We start from the raw sequence: 26322 nt of genomic DNA on the forward strand, positions 1-26322 counted from the left end.
AGCCAATTTTAGTAATACTTCTTAAATGTTATCATACCCAGAATAGATATAAAGCTTGACAAAAAAAGGTTCAGCAAATAAAAATGACTTGAATATTGATAGGCAATGCAATGTAGGCCTGGCAATTTTGGGCAATATGATCAGTTGTCACCTCAAAAGAATCTGCATATAAAGCTACAGTGGAAACTAAAAAACATGGAAAAATAACACAATAAATCAGCATAGAATTCCCTGACCAGTCTATATATAAGTGCTACCTGATAGGAGTTAAATGTCTAGTTTTAACTGTTAATAATAAATAAGTTTGTCATTTATATAAACTTCTTTCCCACACAAAAACTTTGGTGTTTCACTAAATTACATTGTGAGCTTTTAGATTCAGTCCAGCAAATCAAGGATTGCATTTTAACAGCATGCAGTAAATACTGAGACTGACAATGGCACAGACCTAAATACTCATTTGTCAAAAACATGCATAGACTCAAGTGGTCCTGCTTCAAACTCTGAATCTTCTTAAAACTTGCTATATGCTCATTCCAACAGAAACCTGTTTCACCTGTTTGTTTCTCTTCCTTAATCTCTCTCTCTCTCTCTCTCTCTCTCTCTCTCTCTCTCTCTCTCTCTCTCTCTCTCTCTCTCTCCTTTGTGCGTATACACATAGACAATCACGTCTTCTAGCTTGTCATGACTAGCTAAGAAGACTGCCTCAGAGTTAATATTTGACTAAAGAAAGAAGGACTGGGACTGCCATTGCTTTGCTTGTGTATCTTGTGCTATTGAGTTCTCACAGTTCCAGAGTATATTGACACTACACGAGAGGACTCACCAAAACAATCGGTGCAATGGGTAAGTCACTGCACTTTTATGGGTGGAATCATTTAAAATCAGATTCTGTTGGTGTTTGGACAGAGTAGTACAGTTCTTCATAGTGATTCATAGACGGAATGTCAGCTAAGGAACAGATTTTTTGATCATTTTTAGATTATTATAGAGGTTTTAGATATTAAAAATTATATAAACGTTGAGTGTAAAAAGTAAAAAAAAAAGAGTGTTGAAAGTGTAATGAGAAGTTTCTTAACAATTTCTGTGTTCAGGAAAGATAATTTCCTGTGTTAAGGTATTTTGGGTAATTACATTTGACTGGACAATTTTTAAAATTTCTTTGTCAGTTTTGTGAAAAGAATTAAACTATAAATAACAATCAATGAATTAATATATTGTATATATACAACATATATATTGTTAACTTCTGTACAACTGCCTTGGACATATCATTAACATTTTAAATAAAAGCATTGTTGTATGAAGTAGTTTGGGACATAATTTCATTTTTTTTTTTTCATTGTGATCTCTATTACGTCACACAAGGATTTAGTTTCATAATATTATGGTATCAGGATTCAGGATCTCTAGCTGTTCCAGGAAAACTATTCACAAACCTAATATTCACACTATCAATACACTTCAGTCCAAAAGCTTTAATTAAGTCAAACCTGAGCTTAGTTTGGGATTTGTTTGTGAGTAGATTACTTCTAAGTGAGAACTATTACTGTAAGTTTTGTCCTGTGAAGGTAGAACACAATAATACTGTGATGAGATTGTTGACTTTGTCGTAACTTCTCTAAGTGACTTCCTAAGTCTGGATATTTCCCTAATAAAACCCTAATTAATAAAATTGTAGCAGATAAGACACATGCTGTCTAGGAAAAGTTGATTAACGTGGATTTAAAATCTCTTCAGTAAATCTTACATCTAGCAAAGTCTGGAGTGAAACTCCACCTGGATTTACATGCCACATACCACATACCTTCTGGCCTGTTGAAACACATTACAGTACTTTGCAAGCCAATGCAGCTACCCATTTTGATTTGGCTGATAATAAGTTTATTATTAATAACATTGTCTAATACACTGGTGCACAGCCTACAAGTGTGAAAAGCATATGGCATTAACTAGGTAGGAAACAGCAATTGTAGCATCAGTACAAATCATGGCACTAAAATAAGCGTTAGCACCATGCAAAGTTAAATTCTTACCTTCACTAATATATATTCTGATATTCTCCATGTCCCTGTCTATGTCAGAGGTCCTGGTTTTGTTAGATTTTGAGGGGACGATGGGGGATGAGATAACAATGCATGCGGGTGACGTGGTGAAGAACGTGACAGAGTCCAGTGAGAAGGGCTGGCTGGAAGGAGAACTTCGGGGAAAGAGAGGCATCTTTCCTGAAAACTTTGTCAAGGTCTGATCTGTTTTTTTTTTTTTTTTTTGTCTTTGACGTTTTTAAAGTTACAGACTTTTTCTGTGTTCTTTCTTGCTAACTTCCAATCTCTGCAAATACAGGAGGTGCCTGTTTACTTAAAAGGAGACAGTAAGAGGGAGCCACGAAGCATAAGACAATGTATGTATTTTTTATAGGTTCATTTCCTATATAGCCCCAACACACCATTAAATCTTTTCTACAGCATCAGCTGAATCAAGGTTTCACTTAGACCTATCACTATCACTATCACAACAGCAAAATAAGTGCTACTTGTAACACAAACAGTTATAAATACTTTCAGTTTATAAAAGAAGGTATGAAAATGTCACATGCCAAGCCATTTTAGTTTTTCTATTTGCTTGACAGAGTGTTAGACTTTCTCTAACTGGTTATAATTTTTCTGGTTATTTATCATTTCAGCAAAGACAATGAAGGAGCAGTGCAGGAAATGCGAAGTGACTTATAACTTCACCCCACAACACCAAGATGAACTTGAGCTAGTTGTCGGGGAGATCATAGAGATCATCAGAGAGGTATGTGCAGCAAGCTTTTCACAAAGAACCTCTTGTGCAATGTTCTATATCAAAGAATTATTCAGTCTTTAGTTGACTATTTTTTCACTTGCATTATATCTATAACATAAATTATCACTATGATTGCATGTTACCAAGTCACTAAATAACCGATTGTTTAATAAACATTGTTTAATCTTTAATGACTACTTTATCCTGGTCTGGGTAATGGATCTGAACCATCACAACCAGTCTATTCCCCATGCACGAAACACAATTACCTACAGTAGCACTAGTGTACTATGCTATACAGTTACTGGTGCCACTAAAAAAATAACACTGTTTTGTGATGTGGAAGGAAACTGGACAAAACAAATGAAACCCAAAGGGAGAGCATGAAACTCATTAATGTTAATACAGTATTGAATCAGGGACAACATTAACCACTGTAGCACTATTAGATTGTGTAGATGCTGATATTTTGCTAGTACAGTTGAGTAACATTTAAGATTGTAAAGTCTTATTAATTCAAGTGGTTTTAACTTTTTCCTTTGAATCTGCTCATAGATTGAAGACGGGTGGTGGATGGGGAAAAAAGGTGGAAAAATAGGAGCATTTCCTTCAAACTTTGTGAAAGAAATTTTTGTCTGTCCAAAAGGTTTGGTTATAGTTTTTGACATTATATTCAATGTGTGATAATTTGTTATATATTTCAACTAAAAATAATAAAGAAAATGATTGTTTGTCTCTCTTAACCATTTTTAATGATATGCAGATTTGAAGAGCAGAGCTAAACTCTCTGAGGCCATCTTCATGAAAGAGGTACATAACAGAGAGGCATTGTCCAGAAGAATCTGTGGTACAAGTACTGAAATAACTTTAACAAATCTGTCTTTTTCTTTACAGGGAACACAACAACAGAGAGCAAGTATACGCAAAAAGACAAACAGTAAGTAGAATGTGTGCATTCACCAAAATCCAGCTGGTTTGTGAGATTTTATATAAGCCTGTTAGGCCTGTTCTGATGACTCATGAATCATTAAAGCATCAAAAATCTAGCTGTATGGTAATGTAAGCATAGATGTCATTTAAAAATCATTGGGTGTCTCCTGGGATTTCCATAAATTACTGTATGCCGTTGGGGTGTTGGCTTGAACTATCATGTCATCACATTTAGAATGGATTTTTTATGAATCAGTGCTTCATAATTATTTTACATCTCTATCTGGTCCATAATGTGATGCATTATGTCTGCCACCATTCACTCTGCTTCTGGTGGATAACTAGTCATGAGCTAAATATGTACAGCAATTATTTTGGTGTCACGTCACAATGTTCACCAGCTTGACACACTAGACATTCCTGTTTCTGTTGTCTTACAGGTAAAGAATGTTGCCAGGTCATGTTCGACTACACGGCCATTTCTGAGGATGAGCTAGATCTAAAGAAGGGAGAAATTGTCACCATCATCAACAAGGTCTGAGTTAGCTTTTAGCACTGAATGCATTATTGTCTTGGCCTATGTTCACCTGTCACAGTACAGCTTGTGTCACTTCCTCCCTCACTAACTTCTTCTTACAATGAGTTTTATATATATACTTCTGACATTTCATGTAAAAAAAGGACTATTATGTAAGGGATTAATTAAGCAGTCAACATGAATTAAAATAATTTTTAATGCTTTTAATTCTTCATTCATTTCTGCTTCCTTATTTTCTGAGTAAGTGTGTCTGACTGCTTTTTACTTCTATCCTGAAGGTCACTGAGGATGAGGGTTGGTGGGAAGGAGAACTGAACGGGAGAAGGGGCTTTTTCCCTGACAACTTCGCCATGATAATCCCAATGGAGGATCTCCAAGTAAGTGGGCGGAGAAGTTCTCACACTATCACTGTGTGGGAGAATGAGAGTCTATCTTCGTTATTTATAGCCTTTCACCAGAGTTTGTTTATAAGTTCAGTTTTTAGACTAATTTATTTAGAGATTACATTTAGTAGTAAGTAAATACAGCATGCTACTGGTTTGGTTTGTGTTCTCACAGTTAACTGTAATGTGGGCTTTCTGTGATTGCATTTTTCCTGTTATTTTAAACTTGTTTAATGGCAGTGAATCAGAGACATCCGTTATAATGAAAGCGGAAGTCAGTAACAAAATGTTTCCACTATGGAAAGAGCAATAAACCAAAAGAGACTCTAAATCCAGTTTGTTGTATTTCCCTTGTTAGGAAAAAAGCCAACCACCGCTGAGACGTGGAACATTAAAGCATTCAGGTAAGACAACTGACACACATTTAAATAGCTGCTCTGGGGCCACTTTTATTCACAGAAGTTTTTTTTTCTGGAGATAGAAGTTCTCATGCCAAAGTGATCTTATGTAAAAGTGAGCTGTTGAGCTGTTTGTCAAGAAACAGATTTACTTCTCACAGGGATGGATGCTAATTTCTGATTTATAGTGTATAATCTTAATACAGTAATAATTGCCTATGGTATTTTTATGGTGAGGAATGACAGTTGTGAATAACACGTTTAGAACACTCTTTGCTCTGATGTTCTTGCTTTATTCAGTATGCAGCCTGTGAAAATTAGATTCAACCCAGTGTCATTTGAATTATTATACAAACTGTACACATAGTGTATAGCTTAATACAATATAAATGCAAAATCAGTTGCGGCATAAATTTAGCACATCTAAAATAGACAGAAGTGAACATACAACATCTCAAACTTGATCAACTCTCATATTCACTCATGCATTTGTTGTGTAAATATTTAAGCTTTATTTGAGGCTACATAGTCCTACGGTTTATACTGTAAATACCGGTCTTGTAAAACAATTATATTTTTTTTTTGCTTTTGTTCATTTCTATTCCGTAAAGAATAGAACAATAATGACTGTATACTGTACCAAGAATTTTATGATGCAGTGACTAAGATTATCTATATCTCAATCTAGAACACAATGTTAAATATGTTGTAATCACACTCTGGAGCAGATTTGTCTTTTTGAAATAGATGACTATTTGTACACACAAATTATATTTACAAAAACACCTTCAGCAATAATAGCAGTTCTGGACCATTATGTCACAAGTCTATATTTAGCGTAAGCTAATATTTCTTAAGACACCTGAGAAACTGGTTTGCGCTGGCAGTCCGAAAAAAGGATGTGAAATGCTTAGATAACTGGCTGACACAACGTGTACAGGAAGTGGTTTTATTTTAACACAGATAAGCTTTCAAAAAGTGCTAAAACCCCTGTGACTTCTGTTGTATATTGTATTTCTACTAGAAAAAGAAAAACTTCAAAAAGCTCATTCCTGATAAATAATGTGTTTATATTAACCTATGTTTTAAATCCAAAAGCTATTCCCCACTTCTTTCTCTGACAAAAATCTGAATCTTTGCTAAAGTAGTATACAGACGCCCACAGGATGGCGATGCTTATGACAGTTTAACAGGAAGTTGTAGGCCTGTGTGAGGACTTATTATCTGAGTACACATGAGAAGAAAGCAGCTTGTGCAGGAAGCTTGATGTTTAAAGTGTCAGGGCAGATGCTGGAACCAAGATATTAATTTCTTTGAGAGGGTATGTACAGTCTAATGTGCTGTATAGTGTTTGTCTATTATCATTCCAGTGCCTAGGTTTTACTATTTTGATGTCACTTGGTTAAGATTTTTACAACACAAATATGGACTGTGAGAATGGAGAGTGTGGACTGTGCTCCTAAATTGTATTTAAGCTTTGATATTGTATGGATAAGTAACTAACATGCCTCGTGTAGGTTACTGATGGTGGGAAATAGTTTTTTGACGTTATACAATTATTTTCTGTATTTATCCTGATTGTACATTATGTGTGAGCTCAAAATTTGACCCTTTGGTTTAGTGTGACTCGTTATTTGATTATTTGATTTCGCAATATAACGGAACATAACATGTGCATGGTTATCAAGTACCTTTTATATTTACGTAGAAATTTTTGTGATTCATGTACTATAACATTCATTATTTACCTCAAGTAAGATGTAGAGGTCCAAAGTGATTGTGGAGCCTATTCTTAAACATGGAACACAGATACATTTCTGTAATATATATATTACAGAAATGTAATATATAATATATAATATGTAATATATAATATATAATATATAATATATAATGAAATATATAATATTTATATATATATATATATATATATATATATATATATATATATATATATATATATATATATATATATATATAACAGTATATTACAATGCAAAGTACTACAATAATATATAATAATTAATGGCACTGGGGTAATATTGATATCACATATTGATTAACAAATCAAGGAATTATCTCCTGTTAGAGTATGACTAAAATACTTACCGGGTCACAAATAATTATGAGCACAGTCACAAAGCTTCATGGATGAAAGCTTATGAATATGGCAAGTGTCACATAGTTTCCTCAGCTAATTTATTTCACCTTTCTAGTCTTATTTGTCTTATTTCACCCTTCTTTACCTAAAATGTACCAGCGTTTTTCTATAGTAGGCAAGAAAATATTGTATACAATTAATTAGAGAATTTGTTAACTCTGTATGTGCTATCATTTAACCACTATTCATTTCACAATTAATTTTCCACTATATTTCCTTAATACAAATCATCTATTTAAACTCCCAAGTGCTGTGGGAAGGCCGCTCAGTGGCCCCACTCTGGACATTTCTTATCAGTTTTTCTGTATTTACGCAATAATTAATAGTAGTTATGCTAATTCGATGATGAATAACTAATCATTTTCAACACACTCGGCACATACAGATCTTCTTCAATCAGTAATGACACTATTATTATTCATATTAATAACTACTTACTAATTACTAACCCTAGAGACCTCTTGCACTAAATTCTCTAGTACATATACATTTGCAGTTTTATGTCTTTTGAAAATATCTACAACTGTCCATAGGGTTCATGATTAATCATGCAATCATGCAACCTTTTCCATACTAACATCTAATTTTTGGTATGATAGTAAATCAAGCTCCTGGAATGGATAAAATCAGCACTGAAGCAAACACAAAGACAGAATCCAAAGGTAATATATCTTGGCTTGGAAGAAATTTATACTTATTTGTTTTTTTATAATTCTATTTAAAGAAATCAGTGACTGTAAAGTTTAGACCTGCCAGGTCTACTCATTTATTGAGTACTGATTGCTCATTTAGATAATTGTATCAAATTGTTATTATTTATGTTCATAAATTTAGTTCAGATACAATGCAAAAGATCTTTACTTTCATTTCACTTAGAAAAGCACATTATTTATTTCTGTGTACAGATGAGAAGTCAGAAGCCAAAGATCTCAAAAGTGATATTCCTGGAAAAATAAAGCTGCCTAGTCTTTTCAAAACCGCACCACCTCCCATTAAAGACAAGCCACAAAAGCCTGTATCCAAGTAAGTAAACATTTTTAACAAACATATTTAACATATTTAACTTAGATTTCCTATTTGAAACTATATGTGCAATAATAATCCAATAATCCAAACATAATGTCAAACAATGTGATTTAAAACAAAAGTTAATAGCACAGTTATTATAATTTATAGCACACTAATATAATAAGAATAATGTTTTAGGGATCTGAATAGTCCAGTGCCTCAGTTGTTGAACATAAAATTACAATTTATACAATAAATATAATTATAACAACTGAACATATTTAACATATTTAAGTTACTAAACACACACTAAAAGCACAAAGTCCTCCACCCTGAGGATTCTCCAGTGGTGAAAAACTTAACAACTGTTACAAATATATGATTGTCTTTGTTAAATAACACTTTTGATTTATTCATTTGTTATTACCATTAGAATATGTATCTCACCTGCCGTAAATGAGTTGTTACTAAAGAAGGAATAGCAAATTAGGAATGAGTGAATTTATATAAACCTGTGATCTGAACTACAGCCAGAGTATCACAGTTCATCAACTCCTTCTGACCAATCAGGGTCTAGGATTCAACAGCATGGTGGTATAAGAATATTTAAAAGAAAATATCTTCAAAATGGTGTGCTGGTGTTAAAATTGGCACCACAAAAAGGTTAGTGGAACAACCAGGAACCACACACCTTAGATCATGCAAAATAAAAGTCCTTAGATTTGTATTTCATTTTTTTTTTTCATTTGTATTTCAGTGGTGTTTCCAGTTTTCCCACTTTGTGTACACCTAAAACATTACTAACATACAGTATACATTATGTAAGTGTGACATAGCATGAGGGTGACTTCTAATTGCATGTTTCTTTTTTAGGCTAAGTGATGACCAGCCTCCTGTCTCACCAAAGCCCACGGATTGTAAGCCCAAAGATTCAGACCAGTTTGATGGAGTTGACGTGTCCTCTACTAAACTCAACCATCCCACAGCCAACAGGGTCAAACCTCCACAGAGGAGACCGCCAACACACACACCTGTAAGTGTTTCCTGTACACACTAAAACTGACATTTGTGACATTTTTTTAAGGAAAGCCCATTTTTGACATTACCATCAATGTTGTTGGCAGCAAGTTCTACCTTTTTTAGGGCCTGAGCACCGAATGGTGCGAAGCCCTATTGTTTTTCCTCGGGAGTATTATTATTAGTATTTATTAGGGCCTGAGCACCGAATGGTGCGAAGCCCTATTGTTTTTCCTCGGGAGTATTATTTTTATTTTTTTTTATTTTTTTTTTTTTTTTATTTTTTCCCACACATTGGCCAATTGGGGTCCCTTAACATGCTCGAAAACTCTTGAAATTTGGCACACACGTCAGAGTCGCGCGACACTAGGATTGGACAAAGGTTGGAATACGGGCGTGGCAGGGGGGCTCTGTAGCGCCCCCTGTAATGCAAAAACAAACATTGGTGCACAGATCGGGCAATTATGTACGCACATGTACGAGAGTTGGTACGCATATAGATCTCATCGACCCGAACAACTTTCGCGCTCTAAACTATGAGCTCCGCCCAACAGGAAGTCGGCCATTTTGGATTGTTTTATAAGTGCATGCGGTGAACTTTTAAATACTCCTCCTAGGGAATTCATGCGATTGACATCAAACGTTGTGAACATGATGCCGAGACATTGCACTTGCTAAATTGCGAAGGGATTTTTGATATCTCGAACGGTGCTGCCATGGCGAGGCGACAAAGTTATGGCGAATTCAGAGAAACAGGAAGTGTCTAATATCTAAAGCAAAAAATGTCTTATTGGGATGACACGCGGTGTGTATGTTCGGCCAAGGATTCCGATCGCATCGATGTGCTTATTGTGAATCTCGGACATAGCGCCACCAACAGGCGCCAGGAAGTGTGTCAGTCACAACAGTTGCATGTGGTGAACTTTTAAATACTCCTCCTAGGGAATTCATGCGATTGACACCAAAAGTGGTGAACATGATGCCAAGACATTGCACTTGCTAAATTGCGAAGGGATTTTTGATATCTCGAACGGTGCTGCCATGGCGAGGCGACAAAGTTATGGCGAATTCAGAGAAACAGAAAGTGTCTAATATCTAAAGCAAAAAATGTCTTATTGTGATGACACGCGGTGTGTATGTTCGGCCAAGGATTCCGATCGCATCGATGTGCTTATTGTGAGTCCCGGGTATAGCGCCACCAACAGGCCCCAGGAAGTGTGTCAGTCACAAAGGTGGATTTTTTCACAGTTGCATGCAATGAACTTTTAAATACTCCTCCTAGAGGATTCATGCGATTGACACCAAAAGTGGTGAACATGATGCCGAGACATTGCACTTGCTAAATTGCGAAGTGAGTTTCGATATCTCGAACGGTGCTGCCATGGCGAGGCGACAAAATTATGGCGAATTCAGAGAAACAGAAAGTGTCTAATATCTAAAGCAAAAAATGTCTTATTGTGATGACACGCGGTGTGTATGTTCGGCCAAGGATTCCGATCGCATCTATGTGCTTATTGTGAGTCCCAGGTATAGCGCCACCAACAGGCCCCAGGAAGTGTGTCAGTCACAAAGGTGGATTTTTTGTCAGCTTCATGCAGTAAACTTTTAAATACTCCTCCTAGGGGATTCATGCAATTGAGACCAGACTTGGCCAACATGGTGCAGAGATATTGCAGATGCGAAATTGCGAACGGATTTTTGATATCTCAAACACTGTTCTCATGGTAACGTGTCAAACTTTACTTTCTTTTTCAGGCATATTTAAGTCTTTTGGCGTGCTTAGATTAACTTGAAATTTGACACATACATCACATTTGTCGGCTGTTAAGTGTGGACAAAAAGGTCAGACAAAGGTGTGTCTCTTAAGTGGCTCACTAGCGCCCCCGTTTGTCTAAAATGTGGGGTTTCATTTACCTACAGTCCCCAAATGGGTCAGTAACAACATAAAATAGTCCACTGATATTTACCCACTTGATGCACTTGCCCACCGTGCATTGTTTTCTGGAAGGCACCGTATAGCGATGAACAAACGTGCGAAGGCCCGTCATCGCTGCTTGCAGCTATATTTAGGGCCTGAGCACCGAATGGTGCGAAGCCCTATTGTTTTTCCTCGGGAGTATTATTTTTTTTTTTTTTTTTTTTTTTTTTTTTTTTTTTTTGCCACACATTGGCCAATTGGGGTCCCTTAACATGCTCGAAAACTCTTGAAATTTGGCACACACGTCAGAGTCGCGCGACACTAGGATTGGACAAAGGTTGGAATACGGGCGTGGCAGGGGGGCTCTGTAGCGCCCCCTGTAATGCAAAAACAAACATTGGTGCACAGATCGGGCAATTATGTACGCACATGTACGAGAGTTGGTACGCATATAGATCTCATCGACCCGAACAACTTTCGCGCTCTAAACTATGAGCTCCGCCCAACAGGAAGTCGGCCATTTTGGATTGTTTTATAAGTGCATGCGGTGAACTTTTAAATACTCCTCCTAGGGAATTCATGCGATTGACATCAAACGTTGTGAACATGATGCCAAGACATTGCACTTGCTAAATTGCGAAGGGATTTTTGATATCTCGAACGGTGCTGCCATGGCGAGGCGACAAAGTTATGGCGAATTCAGAGAAACAGGAAGTGTCTAATATCTAAAGCAAAAAATGTCTTATTGGGATGACACGCGGTGTGTATGTTCGGCCAAGGATTCCGATCGCATCGATGTGCTTATTGTGAATCTCGGACATAGCGCCACCAACAGGCGCCAGGAAGTGTGTCAGTCACAACAGTTGCATGTGGTGAACTTTTAAATACTCCTCCTAGGGAATTCATGCGATTGACACCAAAAGTGGTGAACATGATGCCAAGACATTGCACTTGCTAAATTGCGAAGGGATTTTTGATATCTCGAACGGTGCTGCCATGGCGAGGCGACAAAGTTATGGCGAATTCAGAGAAACAGAAAGTGTCTAATATCTAAAGCAAAAAATGTCTTATTGTGATGACACGCGGTGTGTATGTTCGGCCAAGGATTCCGATCGCATCGATGTGCTTATTGTGAGTCCCGGGTATAGCGCCACCAACAGGCCCCAGGAAGTGTGTCAGTCACAAAGGTGGATTTTTTCACAGTTGCATGCAATGAACTTTTAAATACTCCTCCTAGAGGATTCATGCGATTGACACCAAAAGTGGTGAACATGATGCCGAGACATTGCACTTGCTAAATTGCGAAGTGAGTTTCGATATCTCGAACGGTGCTGCCATGGCGAGGCGACAAAATTATGGCGAATTCAGAGAAACAGAAAGTGTCTAATATCTAAAGCAAAAAATGTCTTATTGTGATGACACGCGGTGTGTATGTTCGGCCAAGGATTCCGATCGCATCTATGTGCTTATTGTGAGTCCCAGGTATAGCGCCACCAACAGGCCCCAGGAAGTGTGTCAGTCACAAAGGTGGATTTTTTGTCAGCTTCATGCAGTAAACTTTTAAATACTCCTCCTAGGGGATTCATGCAATTGAGACCAGACTTGGCCAACATGGTGCAGAGATATTGCAGATGCGAAATTGCGAACGGATTTTTGATATCTCAAACACTGTTCTCATGGTAACGTGTCAAACTTTACTTTCTTTTTCAGGCATATTTAAGTCTTTTGGCGTGCTTAGATTAACTTGAAATTTGACACATACATCACATTTGTCGGCTGTTAAGTGTGGACAAAAAGGTCAGACAAAGGTGTGTCTCTTAAGTGGCTCACTAGCGCCCCCGTTTGTCTAAAATGTGGGGTTTCATTTACCTACAGTCCCCAAATGGGTCAGTAACAACATAAAATAGTCCACTGATATTTACCCACTTGATGCACTTGCCCACCGTGCATTGTTTTCTGGAAGGCACCGTATAGCGATGAACAAACGTGCGAAGGCCCGTCATCGCTGCTTGCAGCTATATTTAGGGCCTGAGCACCGAATGGTGCGAAGCCCTATTGTTTTTCCTCGGGAGTATTATTTTTTTTTTTATTTTTATTTTTTTTTTTTTTATTTTTTTTCCCACACATTGGCCAATTGGGGTCCCTTAACATGCTCGAAAACTCTTGAAATTTGGCACACACGTCAGAGTCGCGCGACACTAGGATTGGACAAAGGTTGGAATACGGGCGTGGCAGGGGGGCTCTGTAGCGCCCCCTGTAATGCAAAAACAAACATTGGTGCACAGATCGGGCAATTATGTACGCACATGTACGAGAGTTGGTACGCATATAGATCTCATCGACCCGAACAACTTTCGCGCTCTAAACTATGAGCTCCGCCCAACAGGAAGTCGGCCATTTTGGATTGTTTTATAAGTGCATGCGGTGAACTTTTAAATACTCCTCCTAGGGAATTCATGCGATTGACATCAAACGTTGTGAACATGATGCCAAGACATTGCACTTGCTAAATTGCGAAGGGATTTTTGATATCTCGAACGGTGCTGCCATGGCGAGGCGACAAAATTATGGCGAATTCAGAGAAACAGGAAGTGTCTAATATCTAAAGCAAAAAATGTCTTATTGGGATGACACGCGGTGTGTATGTTCGGCCAAGGATTCCGATCGCATCGATGTGCCTATTGTGAATCTCGGACATAGCGCCACCAACAGGCGCCAGGAAGTGTGTCAGTCACAACAGTTGCATGTGGTGAACTTTTAAATACTCCTCCTAGGGAATTCATGCGATTGACACCAAAAGTGGTGAACATGATACCGAGACATTGCACTTGCTAAATTGCGAAGGGATTTTTGATATCTCGAACGGTGCTGCCATGGCGAGGCGACAAAGTTATGGCGAATTCAGAGAAACAGAAAGTGTCTAATATCTAAAGCAAAAAATGTCTTATTGTGATGACACGCGGTGTGTATGTTCGGCCAAGGATTCCGATCGCATCGATGTGCTTATTGTGAGTCCCGGGTATAGCGCCACCAACAGGCCCCAGGAAGTGTGTCAGTCACAAAGGTGGATTTTTTCACAGTTGCATGCAATGAACTTTTAAATACTCCTCCTAGAGGATTCATGCGATTGACACCAAAAGTGGTGAACATGATGCCGAGACATTGCACTTGCTAAATTGCGAAGGGATTTTTGATATCTCGAACGGTGCTGCCATGGCGAGGCGACTAAGTTATGGCGAATTCAGAGAAACAGGAAGTGTCTAATATCTAAAGCAAAAAATGTCTTATTGGGAAGACACGCGGTGTTTATGTTCGGCCAAGGATTCCAATCGCATCGATGTGCCTGTTGTGAATCTCGGACATAGCGCCACCAACAGGCACCAGGAAGTGTGTCAGTCACAAAGGTGGATTTTTTCACAGTTGCATGCAATGGACTTTCAAATACTCCTCCTAGGGAATTCATGCAATTGACATCAAACGTGGTGAACATGATGCCGAGACATTGCACTTGCTAAATTGCTAAGGGATTTTTGATATCTCGAACGGTGCTGCCATGGCGAGGCGACAAAGTTATGGCGAATTCAGAGAAACAGAAAGTGTCTAATATCTAAAGCAAAAAATGTCTTATTGTGATGACACGCGGTGTGTATGTTCGGCCAAGGATTCCGATCGCATCTATGTGCTTATTGTGAGTCCCAGGTATAGCGCCACCAACAGGCCCCAGGAAGTGTGTCAGTCACAAAGGTGGATTTTTTGTCAGCTTCATGCGGTAAACTTTTAAATACTCCTCCTAGGGGATTCATGCAATTGAGACCAGACTTGGCCACCATGACGCAGAGATATTGCAGATACGAAATTGCGAACGGATTTTTGATATCTCAAACACTGTTGCCATGGCATCGTGTCAAAGTTTACTTTTATTTCAGGCATATTTAAGGCTTTTGGCGTGCTTGTATTAACTTGAAATTTGACACATACATCACATTTGTCGGCTGTTAAGTGTGGACAAAAAGGTCAGACAAAGGTGTGTCTCTTAAGTGGCTCACTAGCGCCCCCATTTCTCTATAATGTGGGGTTTCATTTACCTACAGTCCCCAAATGGGTCAGTAACAACATAAAATAGTCCACTGATATTTACCCACTTGATGCACTTGCCCACCGTGCATTGTTTTCTGGAAGGCACCGTATAGCGATGAACAAATGTGCGAAGGCCCGTCATCGCTGCTTGCAGCTATATTTAGGGCCTGAGCACCGAATGGTGCGAAGCCCTATTGTTTTTCCTCGGGAGTATTATTTTTTTTTTTTTTTTTTTTTTTTTTTTTTTTTTTTTTTTTATTTTTTCCCACACATTGGCCAATTGGGGTCCCTTAACATGCTCGAAAACTCTTGAAATTTGGCACACACGTCAGAGTCGCGCGACACTAGGATTGGACAAAGGTTGGAATACGGGCGTGGCAGGGGGGCTCTGTAGCGCCCCCTGTAATGCAAAAACAAACATTGGTGCACAGATCGGGCAATTATGTACGCACATGTACGAGAGTTGGTACGCATATAGATCTCATCGACCCGAACAACTTTCGCGCTCTAAACTATGAGCTCCGCCCAACAGGAAGTCGGCCATTTTGGATTGTTTTATAAGTGCATGCGGTGAACTTTTAAATACTCCTCCTAGGGAATTCATGCGATTGACATCAAACGTTGTGAACATGATGCCAAGACATTGCACTTGCTAAATTGCGAAGGGATTTTTGATATCTCGAACGGTGCTGCCATGGCGAGGCGACAAAGTTATGGCGAATTCAGAGAAACAGGAAGTGTCTAATATCTAAAGCAAAAAATGTCTTATTGGGATGACACGCGGTGTGTATGTTCGGCCAAGGATTCCGATCGCATCGATGTGCTTATTGTGAATCTCGGACATAGCGCCACCAACAGGCGCCAGGAAGTGTGTCAGTCACAACAGTTGCATGTGGTGAACTTTTAAATACTCCTCCTAGGGAATTCATGCGATTGACACCAAAAGTGGTGAACATGATGCCAAGACATTGCACTTGCTAAATTGCGAAGGGATTTTTGATATCTCGAACGGTGCTGCCATGGCGAGGCGACAAAGTTATGGCGAATTCAGAGAAACAGAAAGTGTCTAATATCTAAAGCAAAAAATGTCTTATTGTGATGACACGCGGTGTGTATGTTCGGCCAAGGATTCCGATCGCATCGATGTGCTTATTGTGAGTCCCGGGTATAGCGCCACCAACAGGCCCCAGGAAGTGTGTCAGTCACAAAGGTGGATTTTTTCACAGTTGCATGCAATGAACTTTTAAATACTCCTCCTAGAGGATTCATGCGATTGACACCAAAAGTGGTGAACATGATGCCGAGACATTGCACTTGCTAAATTGCGAAGTGAGTTTCGATATCTCGAACGGTGCTGCCATGGCGAGGCGACAAAATTATGGCGAATTCAGAGAAACAGAAAGTGTCTAATATCTAAAGCAAAAAATGTCTTATTGTGATGACACGCGGTGTGTATGTTCGGCCAAGGATTCCGATCGCATCTATGTGCTTATTGTGAGTCCCAGGTATAGCGCCACCAACAGGCCCCAGGAAGTGTGTCAGTCACAAAGGTGGATTTTTTGTCAGCTTCATGCAGTAAACTTTTAAATACTCCTCCTAGGGGATTCATGCAATTGAGACCAGACTTGGCCAACATGGTGCAGAGATATTGCAGATGCGAAATTGCGAACGGATTTTTGATATCTCAAACACTGTTCTCATGGTAACGTGTCAAACTTTACTTTCTTTTTCAGGCATATTTAAGTCTTTTGGCGTGCTTAGATTAACTTGAAATTTGACACATACATCACATTTGTCGGCTGTTAAGTGTGGACAAAAAGGTCAGACAAAGGTGTGTCTCTTAAGTGGCTCACTAGCGCCCCCGTTTGTCTAAAATGTGGGGTTTCATTTACCTACAGTCCCCAAATGGGTCAGTAACAACATAAAATAGTCCACTGATATTTACCCACTTGATGCACTTGCCCACCGTGCATTGTTTTCTGGAAGGCACCGTATAGCGATGAACAAACGTGCGAAGGCCCGTCATCGCTGCTTGCAGCTATATTTTATTTATTTTTTTTCCCCACACATTGGCCAATTGGGGTCCCTTAACATGCTCGAAAACTCTTGAAATTTGGCACACATGTCAGAGTCGCGCGACACTAGGTTTGGACAAAGGTTGGAATACAGGCGTGGCAGGGGGGCTCTGTAGCGCCCCCTCTAATGCAAAAACAAACATTGGTGCACAGATCGGGCAATTATGTACGCACATGTATGAAAGTTGGTACGCATATAGATCTCATCGACCCGAACAACTTTCGCGCTCTAAACTATGAGCTCCGCCAAACAGGAAGTTGGCCATTTTAGATTGTTTTATAAGTGCATGCGGTGAACTTTTAAATACTCCTCCTAGGGAATTCATGCGATTGACATCAAACGTTGTGAACATGATGCCGAGACATTGCACTTGCTAAATTGCGAAGGGATTTTTGATATCTCGAACGGTGCTGCCATGGCGAGGCGACAAAGTTATGGCGAATTCAGAGAAACAGGAAGTGTCTAATATCTAAAGCAAAAAATGTCTTATTGGGAAGACACGCGGTGTGTATGTTCGGCCAAGGATTCCGATCGCATCTATGTGCCTATTGTGAATCTCGGACATAGCGCCACTAACAGGCACCAGGAAGTGTGTCAGTCACAACAGTTGCATGTGGTGAACTTTTATATACTCCTCCTAGGGAATTCATGCAATTGACACCAAAAGTTGTCAACATGATGCGGAGACATTGCACTTGCTAAATTGCGAAGGGATTTTTGATATCTCGAACGGTGCTGCCATGGCGAGGCGACTAAGTTATGGCGAATTCAGAGAAACAGGAAATGTCTAATATCTAAAGCAAAAAATGTCTTATTGGGATGACACGTGGTGTGTATGTTCGGCCAAGGATTCCGATCGCATCGATGTGCCTATTGTGAATCTCGGACATAGCGCCACCAACAGGCACCAGGAAGTGTGTCAGTCACAAAGGTGGATTTTTTCACAGTTGCATGCAATGGACTTTTAAATACTCCTCCTAGAGGATTCATGCGATTGACACCAAAAGTGGTCAACATGATGCTTAGACGTTGTAGATGATAAATTGCGTAGGGATTTTTGCTATCTTGAACGCTGTTCACATGGCAAAGCGTCAAACTTTACTTTCTTTTTCAGGCATATTTAAGTCTTTTGGTGTGCTTAGATTAACTTGAAATTTGACAAATACATCACATTTGTTGGCTGTTAAGTGTGGACAAAAAGGTCAGAATGTGGGGTTTCATTTACCTACAGTCCCCAAATGGGTCAGTAACAACATAAAATAGTCCACTGATATTTACCCACTTGATGCACTTGCCCACCGTGCATTGTTTTCTGGAAGGCACCGTATAGCGATGAACAAACGTGCGAAGGCCCGCCATCGCTGCTTGCAGCTATATTTTTAGATTGTATCTGTACTGATACCATTAATTTTGCTTGGAAGTGTAGACAATAGCATGAAAGTGAGAGTAAGAGTGTGTGAGGGAGAGACAGAGAGAGGGTGACCGGATGTGGGGGGTGGGGGGTGTAATGCTATTCTAATAGGCGCAGTGAGTGACTCGATGCTGACTCTCTCTGGGAACAGGGAAAAATGTGTTCTAAATGGTTTATGGTAGAAAATATATTTTAAAATATTATTCAATGTATCTTAGAAACTGCTTCTTCTGGTACCACAGGTTAAATAAAAATTAATCATGTGCACTATTACACTTGCAAGGATGGTTAAGTTATACATACAAGACCCCCAAGATTTCTGAGATATTATCTTATCTTAAACATATGGGGTCTTACAGGTTGTGGATCTGATTTAACCAGCAACTGCCAAGTGTTAGGAGATGTCAGGTCTGCACTACTACTGTATATGTTAGGTCTGCACACTACTATACAAGACTTTTCAAACACTGTGAGTGAAGCAGTATTGAGAATACAGCAATGTTTCATATATTCAAAATCTTTTGCTATTGGACAGTACTGTATCATATGCCAGTACCTGCAAGTGTAAAGCTTGGGAAGATGTGATTAATCCCTTATTATTCTCTTAAGGCATCCGGTGACACCAACCAAGCATCAACAGAAACAAACGGAGCCGATTCAAAGCTTCTAGTTCCTCCCAAGGTTTGAAATCACAAATTACATCCACAACAGAAATGTCTTGCCTGAATACAAAATGCTTATAAATATGCATGAAATACGATAATCTCTAAAACCAAAAATATGATCAGTTAGGCTGTATTTTCCTTTCCTTAAGGCCCTCTTCCCAGTCTTTTGAGAACTTTTTCAGCCAGAGATGTTTGGTGAATTTATTATCCATTTAGCCTGAAAAACATCAGGGTATATTACCAACATTTTAAAAGCATTTCACTGCATGTCATATGTGACAAATAAAATTTGATTTGATTTTGATTTTAAGCAAAAGCAAAAATATTATATATATAAAATGCTGCGTGTGTGAGGAAAGATTGAGTTAATATTATTAGGGAAAATACAGCACACAGGATATGTTGGATATGTTCCTATCATGAAGAGGAGGAAGAATTGGATTCAAATGCAGTTTAGACAAAGAAACTGACAAACAGATCCAAAATGTGAGTCAAAAGATGTAAACAAGGAAAAGTTCAGGCATTTAGTAAATAACAACACTAGGGCAATTAATAATAACTTTTTGTGGACATGTGTCTGGTGTCTGAGAGCAAGACAAGATCCATGTGTGATGGGAAGTGTAGTCCTGGCCAGCCATGTTTGTAGGCTGTAATGTGTTATGGGAAATCAATTCTGGATTTGGAGTTGACCGTACACTTCTAGAATAGATAAATTCTAGTAACTCTGATGTATTAAAATCTAGTATGATTGGCAGGTCTGATACTGTCACTTTAAAAATGATATATTTTCTGTTATTTGTCGTCTTACTCCTCAAGAAATTCCTGCAGTTACTTCCTAAAATTTAAATATCTCATACAGCCATACAGCATCCCAGCTCAGCTCAGTATACCATAAAAGCTGGGCAAGTATTCATTTATTTTGTTAGGATAATAGAAAAATAATAACAGAAAAACTTCTCTAGTTTTCTGATGTTTTTTAATAATTTCACCTGTTTTTACATGTATTACTGGACGCATAATATACAGTGCCTTGCAAAAGTATTCATACCCACTGAACTTTTCCACATTTTGAGATGTTACAACCACAAAAAAATGTATTTTATTGGGATTTTATGAGATAGACCAAAAGAAAGTTGCACATAATTGTGAAGTGGCATGAAAATTATAAATGGTGTCCAAATATCTGAAAAGTGTGTGCATTTGTATTCAGCACCCTTTACTCTGATACCCCTAACTAAAGTCCAGTGAAACCAACTGCCAGCAGAAGTCACCTAATTAGTAAATAGAGTGCACCTGTGTGTCATTTAAACTCAGTATAAATACAGCTGTTCTGTGAAGCCCTCAGAAGTGTGTTAGAGAACTTTAGTGAACAAACAGCATCATGAAGACCAAAGAACACACCAGACAGGTCAGGGATAAAGTTGTGGAGAAGTTTAAAGCAGGGTTAGGTTATAAATTAATATCCCAAAACTTGAACATCTCACAGAGCACTGTACAATCCATCATCCGGAAATGGAAAGAGTATGGCACAACTGCAAGCCTACCAAGACATGGCCGTCCACCTAAACTGACAGGCCGTGCAAGGAGAGCATTAATCAGAGAAGCAGCCAAGAGGGCCATGGGTATCTCTGGAGAAGCTGCAGAGATCCACATCTCAGGTGGGAGAATCTGTCAACAGGACAACTGTTAGTTGTGCACTCCACAAATCTGGTCTTTATGGAAGTGTGGCAAGAAGAAAGCCATTGTTGAAAGAAAGCCATAAGAAATCCCGTTTGCAGTTTGTGACCAGCCATGTGGGGGACACAGCAAGCATGTGGAAGAAGGTGCTCTGGTCAGATGAGACCAAAATTGAACTTTTTGGCCAAAATTCAAAAGTTGTGTGTGGCGGAACCCTAACACTGCACATCACCCTGAACACACCATCCCCACCGTGAAACATGGTGGTGGCAGCATCATGTTGTGGGGATGCTTTTCTTCAGCAGCGACAGGGAAGCTGGTCAGAGTTGATGGGACGATGGATGGAGCCAAATACAGGGCAATCTTAGATGAAAACCTGTTAGAGTCTGCAAAAGACTTGAGACTGTTGCGGAAGTTCACCTTCCAGCAAGATAATGACCTAAACATACAGCCAGAGCTACAATGGAGTGGTTTAGATCAAAGCATATTCACGTGTTAGAAGTCCAGACCTAAATCTAATTGAGAAACTCGCTGTTCACTGATGCTCACCATCCAATCTGGTGGAGCTTGAGCTATTTTGCAAAGAAAAATGGGCAAAAATGTCACTCTTTAGAGGTGCAAAGCTGGTAGACACATACCCCAAAAGACTTGCAGCTGTAATTGCAGTGAAAGGTGGTTCTACAAAGTATTGACTCAGTGGGGCTGAATACAAATACATGCCACACTTTTCAGATATTTATTTGTAAAAAAAATTTGGACACCCTTTATCATTTTCCTTCCACTTCACAATGATGTGCCACTTTGTGTTGGTCTATCACATAAAATCCTAATAAAATACATTTTTGTTTGTGGTTGTAACATGTCAAAATGTGAAAAAGTTCAGTGGGTATGAATACTTTTGCAAGGCACTGTAGTCATGGTGATTAACTATGCCAAAATTGACTATTTCAGACTTATTTAACAGGGTAGGGATCTCATTTTTATATTGCTGCAGCCCTAATGATAATAAATTATAAAATAACTACAATAATAAACGAAAAATACATTCTGTAGGCCACAGGAAATAATTTACCATCAAACAACAAGGCTTCAGCACCTCAACATTCCACTCAGACAGACACAAAACCCTCAGAGTTACCAACACTGACGCAGGTTCTAGCTGAACTGAAAGAACTGCGCATGGAGATGGAACTGTTCAAAACCCGACATGAGTGAGTAACATCTATAGACAGATTTTCTAGTATAAGTCATATTTAATAATCATGAAATAAAATACTGTTATCTTTAAAACAGTACAGACATGAAAGAGCTTAAAGACGAGCTCAATGATGAAAGGAGCAAACGGATGAAATTACAGGTAAGCAACGTCAAAATATTGTAGATCAAAATAGAATTCTGTTGTTATTGTAAAATTAAAAGAAATATTATTAGGACAGATTTATGTTCCTACAGCTATTGTTCTCTTATTCGATAGTAGTAAAAGTGTTTTGTTTTTTTTTAAACAACATTATGACCTGTATCAGCTATCAGGACTGATGATATTTGAAAACAACTTTAACCCAAATCAAACTCAACCTTTGTATTTTTGTCAAGAAGAAAGTATTCCTAAAGTGGAATATAATAAAATTGCATTCATATTTGTTTCATTATATATAGATTATATATCTGTTTAATCCAGACTAAAGAAACTTTTAAAAAGATCTTACTGGATCCTTGTAGAACCACATCCCCTGGGAACCCTTTTTATTTGATGAATCTGCAATACAACTAAGAAGTTATCAGTCTGTTTATTAAAATGATCACTGTTTGCAGGATGAGGTGCAAGTGCTGAGGAGGCAGAAGTAATTACAACTCAATGAAGATTTCAACTTGAGATTGTGGTTTTAATGTGGTGTGTTGCTCTCAATGGAATGCTGAATCAGGATTTCATGACAGAGTGTGAGTTAAGACACAATGCTGACTGACCTGGAGACGCACACATCAGACCTCACAGCAGTTAATTATTCAGCCTTTCTGAATTATATATATATATATATATATATATATATATATATATATATATATATATATAAAATTTAAAATAGGGCAAACTTCATTCTAAAGGATCTCTAAACAGCAATTATTGGTTATACGACAAGATAAATGTTCTCTTTCACAGAATATTTTTGTGACACCAAGACTTTTATTTTGTGTGTGTAGAGTTGTGTTGCATGTTACCATGTACGCATATCATTATCTTTTTTGAAAACGTATGTAATGCTTTAAGGTTCACTCAACGAACATTGTGTTGCACATTAGTTAACATTAACCGAGTTGATTTTAATTAATAAACTTTTATTCTCAAAATGATATACACCTTAATCAATGCTATCATTATTGAGTGAAAATAACTAATATAAATAAAACTGTCATGAACCTGTTTGAGGATGTTAAGTGACAACATTAACAATTGAGGCTAAAAAGCTAGTTAATGAGCTAATACATATTCTTGTAGACTTGTTCAGTTCAAGCACTAATTGATATTGAAACAATATCAAAGCAATAACAAATCTCAGTTAATAAGTTTGTTTACTTGCCTTGTAATGTTCTTGACATTACTTATGGTTTATCAGAGCTGAGGTTTATATTTTGAAAATGTGAACCAATGCATTAATGATGTCAGTTAAGCGAACCTTTGATGTGAAGTATTTATATCATTTTCTTTACAGTTTTATAAGGTGGTAGATGTTACATCAGTGTATTTCTCTATAACAAATGTGTATATAATTATATGACACAGAATTATGAGACTAATTTAAAGGCCAAGATGCACTTGGCTGAAAAAAAGTTTCTTGCCTTGCTTTAGTTTAAACTGAGTTGTGTTACAGTTGTGACTATTTAATTGTGTACACCACAAAAGCTTGCTTAGGTTAAGGATTATGCTGCCTGTTGTTACAGAACTGCACTGTTACTTTAGGATTTTCACTGTGACACTAGAGCTTCATTATTAAACTTGTGAGTTTAAGGTGATGGAATAAAAGTGGATGTATTAAAATAACTAACGTGACCTGGCATCAGCCATGTAATATATTTTATTAATTAAACTCAAATTATTTGGGTAATTGGCATGGTGGAACAGCGGCTAGCATTGCTACCTCACATAGACAGAGCTGCTGACTGCATAGCGGTTTTTTTAGCTTCTTGTAAATATTTTTAAGTGCAAAAACTAGCATGCCATCACTGGAGTGAAATTTGACTAGTATTCCTGTTGTTGTTTTTTACGGTTTTCTGTGGCAATGGGCCTGACTGCCTTGCTGTTCTCCTTCTGTTCAGCCTTCATTGTGAGTGTTGCAGTTAAACTTGTGATTGCATACATATTCATCTCCACTGGTGTCAAACTCATAGATTAGATATTTAGCCTCCTTAAGACAATCATTTTTGTACCATAAATATAAGTAATATATTTAAATATTGTGATCTCCATAATATTTAAATTTTGATTGTTTTTTTTAGAGCCAAAGCCTAATTGATACTTTGCCAGAATTATGTCCTTATCTATATTAGCTATAGTTTGTTGTGTATGTGACATAATTGCACACAAATGGGATCCAGTCTATTAATTATGCAACTTCATAACTATTACATGCTTTATTTGTAAACAATTTTGCTAATTGTGGGCTGTTTTGTGTAGATTTATGACATAATCCCACTTAAGTACAGTATATATCAATTCCAGTTTGTAACACATGTAGAAAAAGGGGTGAATACTTATGTAGGGTGCTGTAGACAATACATATATGATGCCCTGACAGAATATATATGATGTCATGCTTTATTACATTAATTTAATATCAATTATTTACATAGGACAATGTCATTTGCTGTTGAATTGTTTATGCAATGCACAGTGAGCTATCAGCATTTACTACTTTTTTATTATACAACACTCGCATACAATCTATAAAATACCTCTTCTAATATATCAAAAATACTGTGTTAGTGTACCTGCTGACAGTCTAATTAAAATAGTCTCGTTTATCTCATTTATCAGCACACTTCCTAACTGGCATGCTGATGAATACTAAATATTGCAAATGGACCACTGAGTTTATAATATATAATTATATTATATAATTATTATATAATATATTATGTAATTGGTATATAATTTGAACATTACGTACACTATGTTTGCTTACTGACTTAGCTTCTTTTGTTGGTCGGCGTCTGTGCCGTATAACAAATCTACTTTATTTAGCAATTTATTTAGGTAGTGCAAACTGGTCAACCAGTTGTTTTTTTACCTCAAGGGGGTGGTATTTATCAGTTAATTCTGTGTTGTATCAAGTAGTAGTGTAAAAGATTCAGATGTGAACACACCTCAGACAGATAGGTATTCCCACCTGGTACATCTCAAATGTGTCTTCAGTATCTTCAGATTTCAGATCACATTTCCTGACTAAAAGGGTTGACAGATTTGCCAAAAGCAACTCATTATAACTCTAACTCTTCCAGAAACAATCTCACTCTTATATTCCTCTTCAAACCTACATCACTGTCAACAATAATGTAAAGAAAAGTAACATGCAGCTCACACTACAAATGTAATGATGTAAATGTAATAAATAGCACACATCCAAGTTAATCTCTGCAAGATCATAAGCTGCATATGACCCTGTTCAGACCTGTGTTTAGTGTCGCCTGAGACAGATAACAGTTAATACCAGTTGTGAAAGAAGTCACATTGTAGACCTTTTATGTAGATTCCCTTCAGTTTCTGGGACTGTTACAATGTATACAATACAATATTACTGATATATGGGACACTTCCCTGCAAGACCAGCAGAGGGCAACCCTGTACGTTTAAGTTAAAGTCTTCTTTGGTTCTATATTTTTTCCTTTTCTTTATTTATTGTGCTTTGCTTTTACTGATTTATCATCTTATTAAAGTTCCTGTTTTCACAATGTCTTTGTCTAGCTTTTGTTTGAATCCTATGTGTTTATTAGATTCAGAACTGATCTAGATGTTGAGTACTTCTGTATGTTAGTTTTTGCTTTTGCTTTCTTTGTTCACAGGTAATAGATTGCTCAACATGTTAAATAAAAAGTAAATTCTGCAGATGAATCAGCCTTCAGCCCTGATATATGACATGCTACAACAAATGTTCCAAAGATTGATAACTAGCAGACTGAAGAGTAATTTCAGACTGTTTATTTGACTGTTCACAATGACGACACTGATTTTGGCTTATATAAAATGTTAGCTTAAGCAATGTCTGATCTATGCAATAAAATGC

General features: G+C 37.8%; 1 protein-coding gene across 1 annotated transcript; it reads left to right on the forward strand.

Annotated features, from left to right (window-relative positions):
- The first annotated feature begins 656 nt into the window (after positions 1–656).
- Positions 657–25990, forward strand: sh3d21 (SH3 domain containing 21). The gene is made up of 17 exons (XM_060869978.1): positions 657–846; positions 2085–2242; positions 2344–2401; positions 2684–2796; positions 3343–3433; positions 3551–3597; positions 3682–3724; positions 4158–4252; positions 4534–4632; positions 4997–5042; positions 7797–7859; positions 8103–8220; positions 9079–9238; positions 19314–19385; positions 22100–22257; positions 22340–22403; positions 22859–25990. Exons 1-17 carry the CDS (start codon positions 843–845, stop codon positions 22889–22891), a joined length of 1422 nt encoding a protein of 473 aa, XP_060725961.1. The 5' UTR covers positions 657–842; the 3' UTR covers positions 22892–25990.
- Positions 25991–26322: the final 332 nt, after the last annotated feature.

The sequence above is a fragment of the Tachysurus vachellii genome, chromosome 5 (assembly GCF_030014155.1).
Source record: "Tachysurus vachellii isolate PV-2020 chromosome 5, HZAU_Pvac_v1, whole genome shotgun sequence".
NCBI classification, from domain to species: Eukaryota; Metazoa; Chordata; class Actinopteri; order Siluriformes; family Bagridae; genus Tachysurus; species Tachysurus vachellii.

Coding starts and splice junctions, on each gene's coding strand:
- sh3d21 (XM_060869978.1), top strand. Junction 2,243..2,343: donor TTCCTGAAAACTTTGTCAAG/GTCTGATCTGTT, acceptor CTGCAAATACAG/GAGGTGCCTGTTTACTTAAA. Junction 2,402..2,683: donor GCCACGAAGCATAAGACAAT/GTATGTATTTTT, acceptor TTATCATTTCAG/CAAAGACAATGAAGGAGCAG.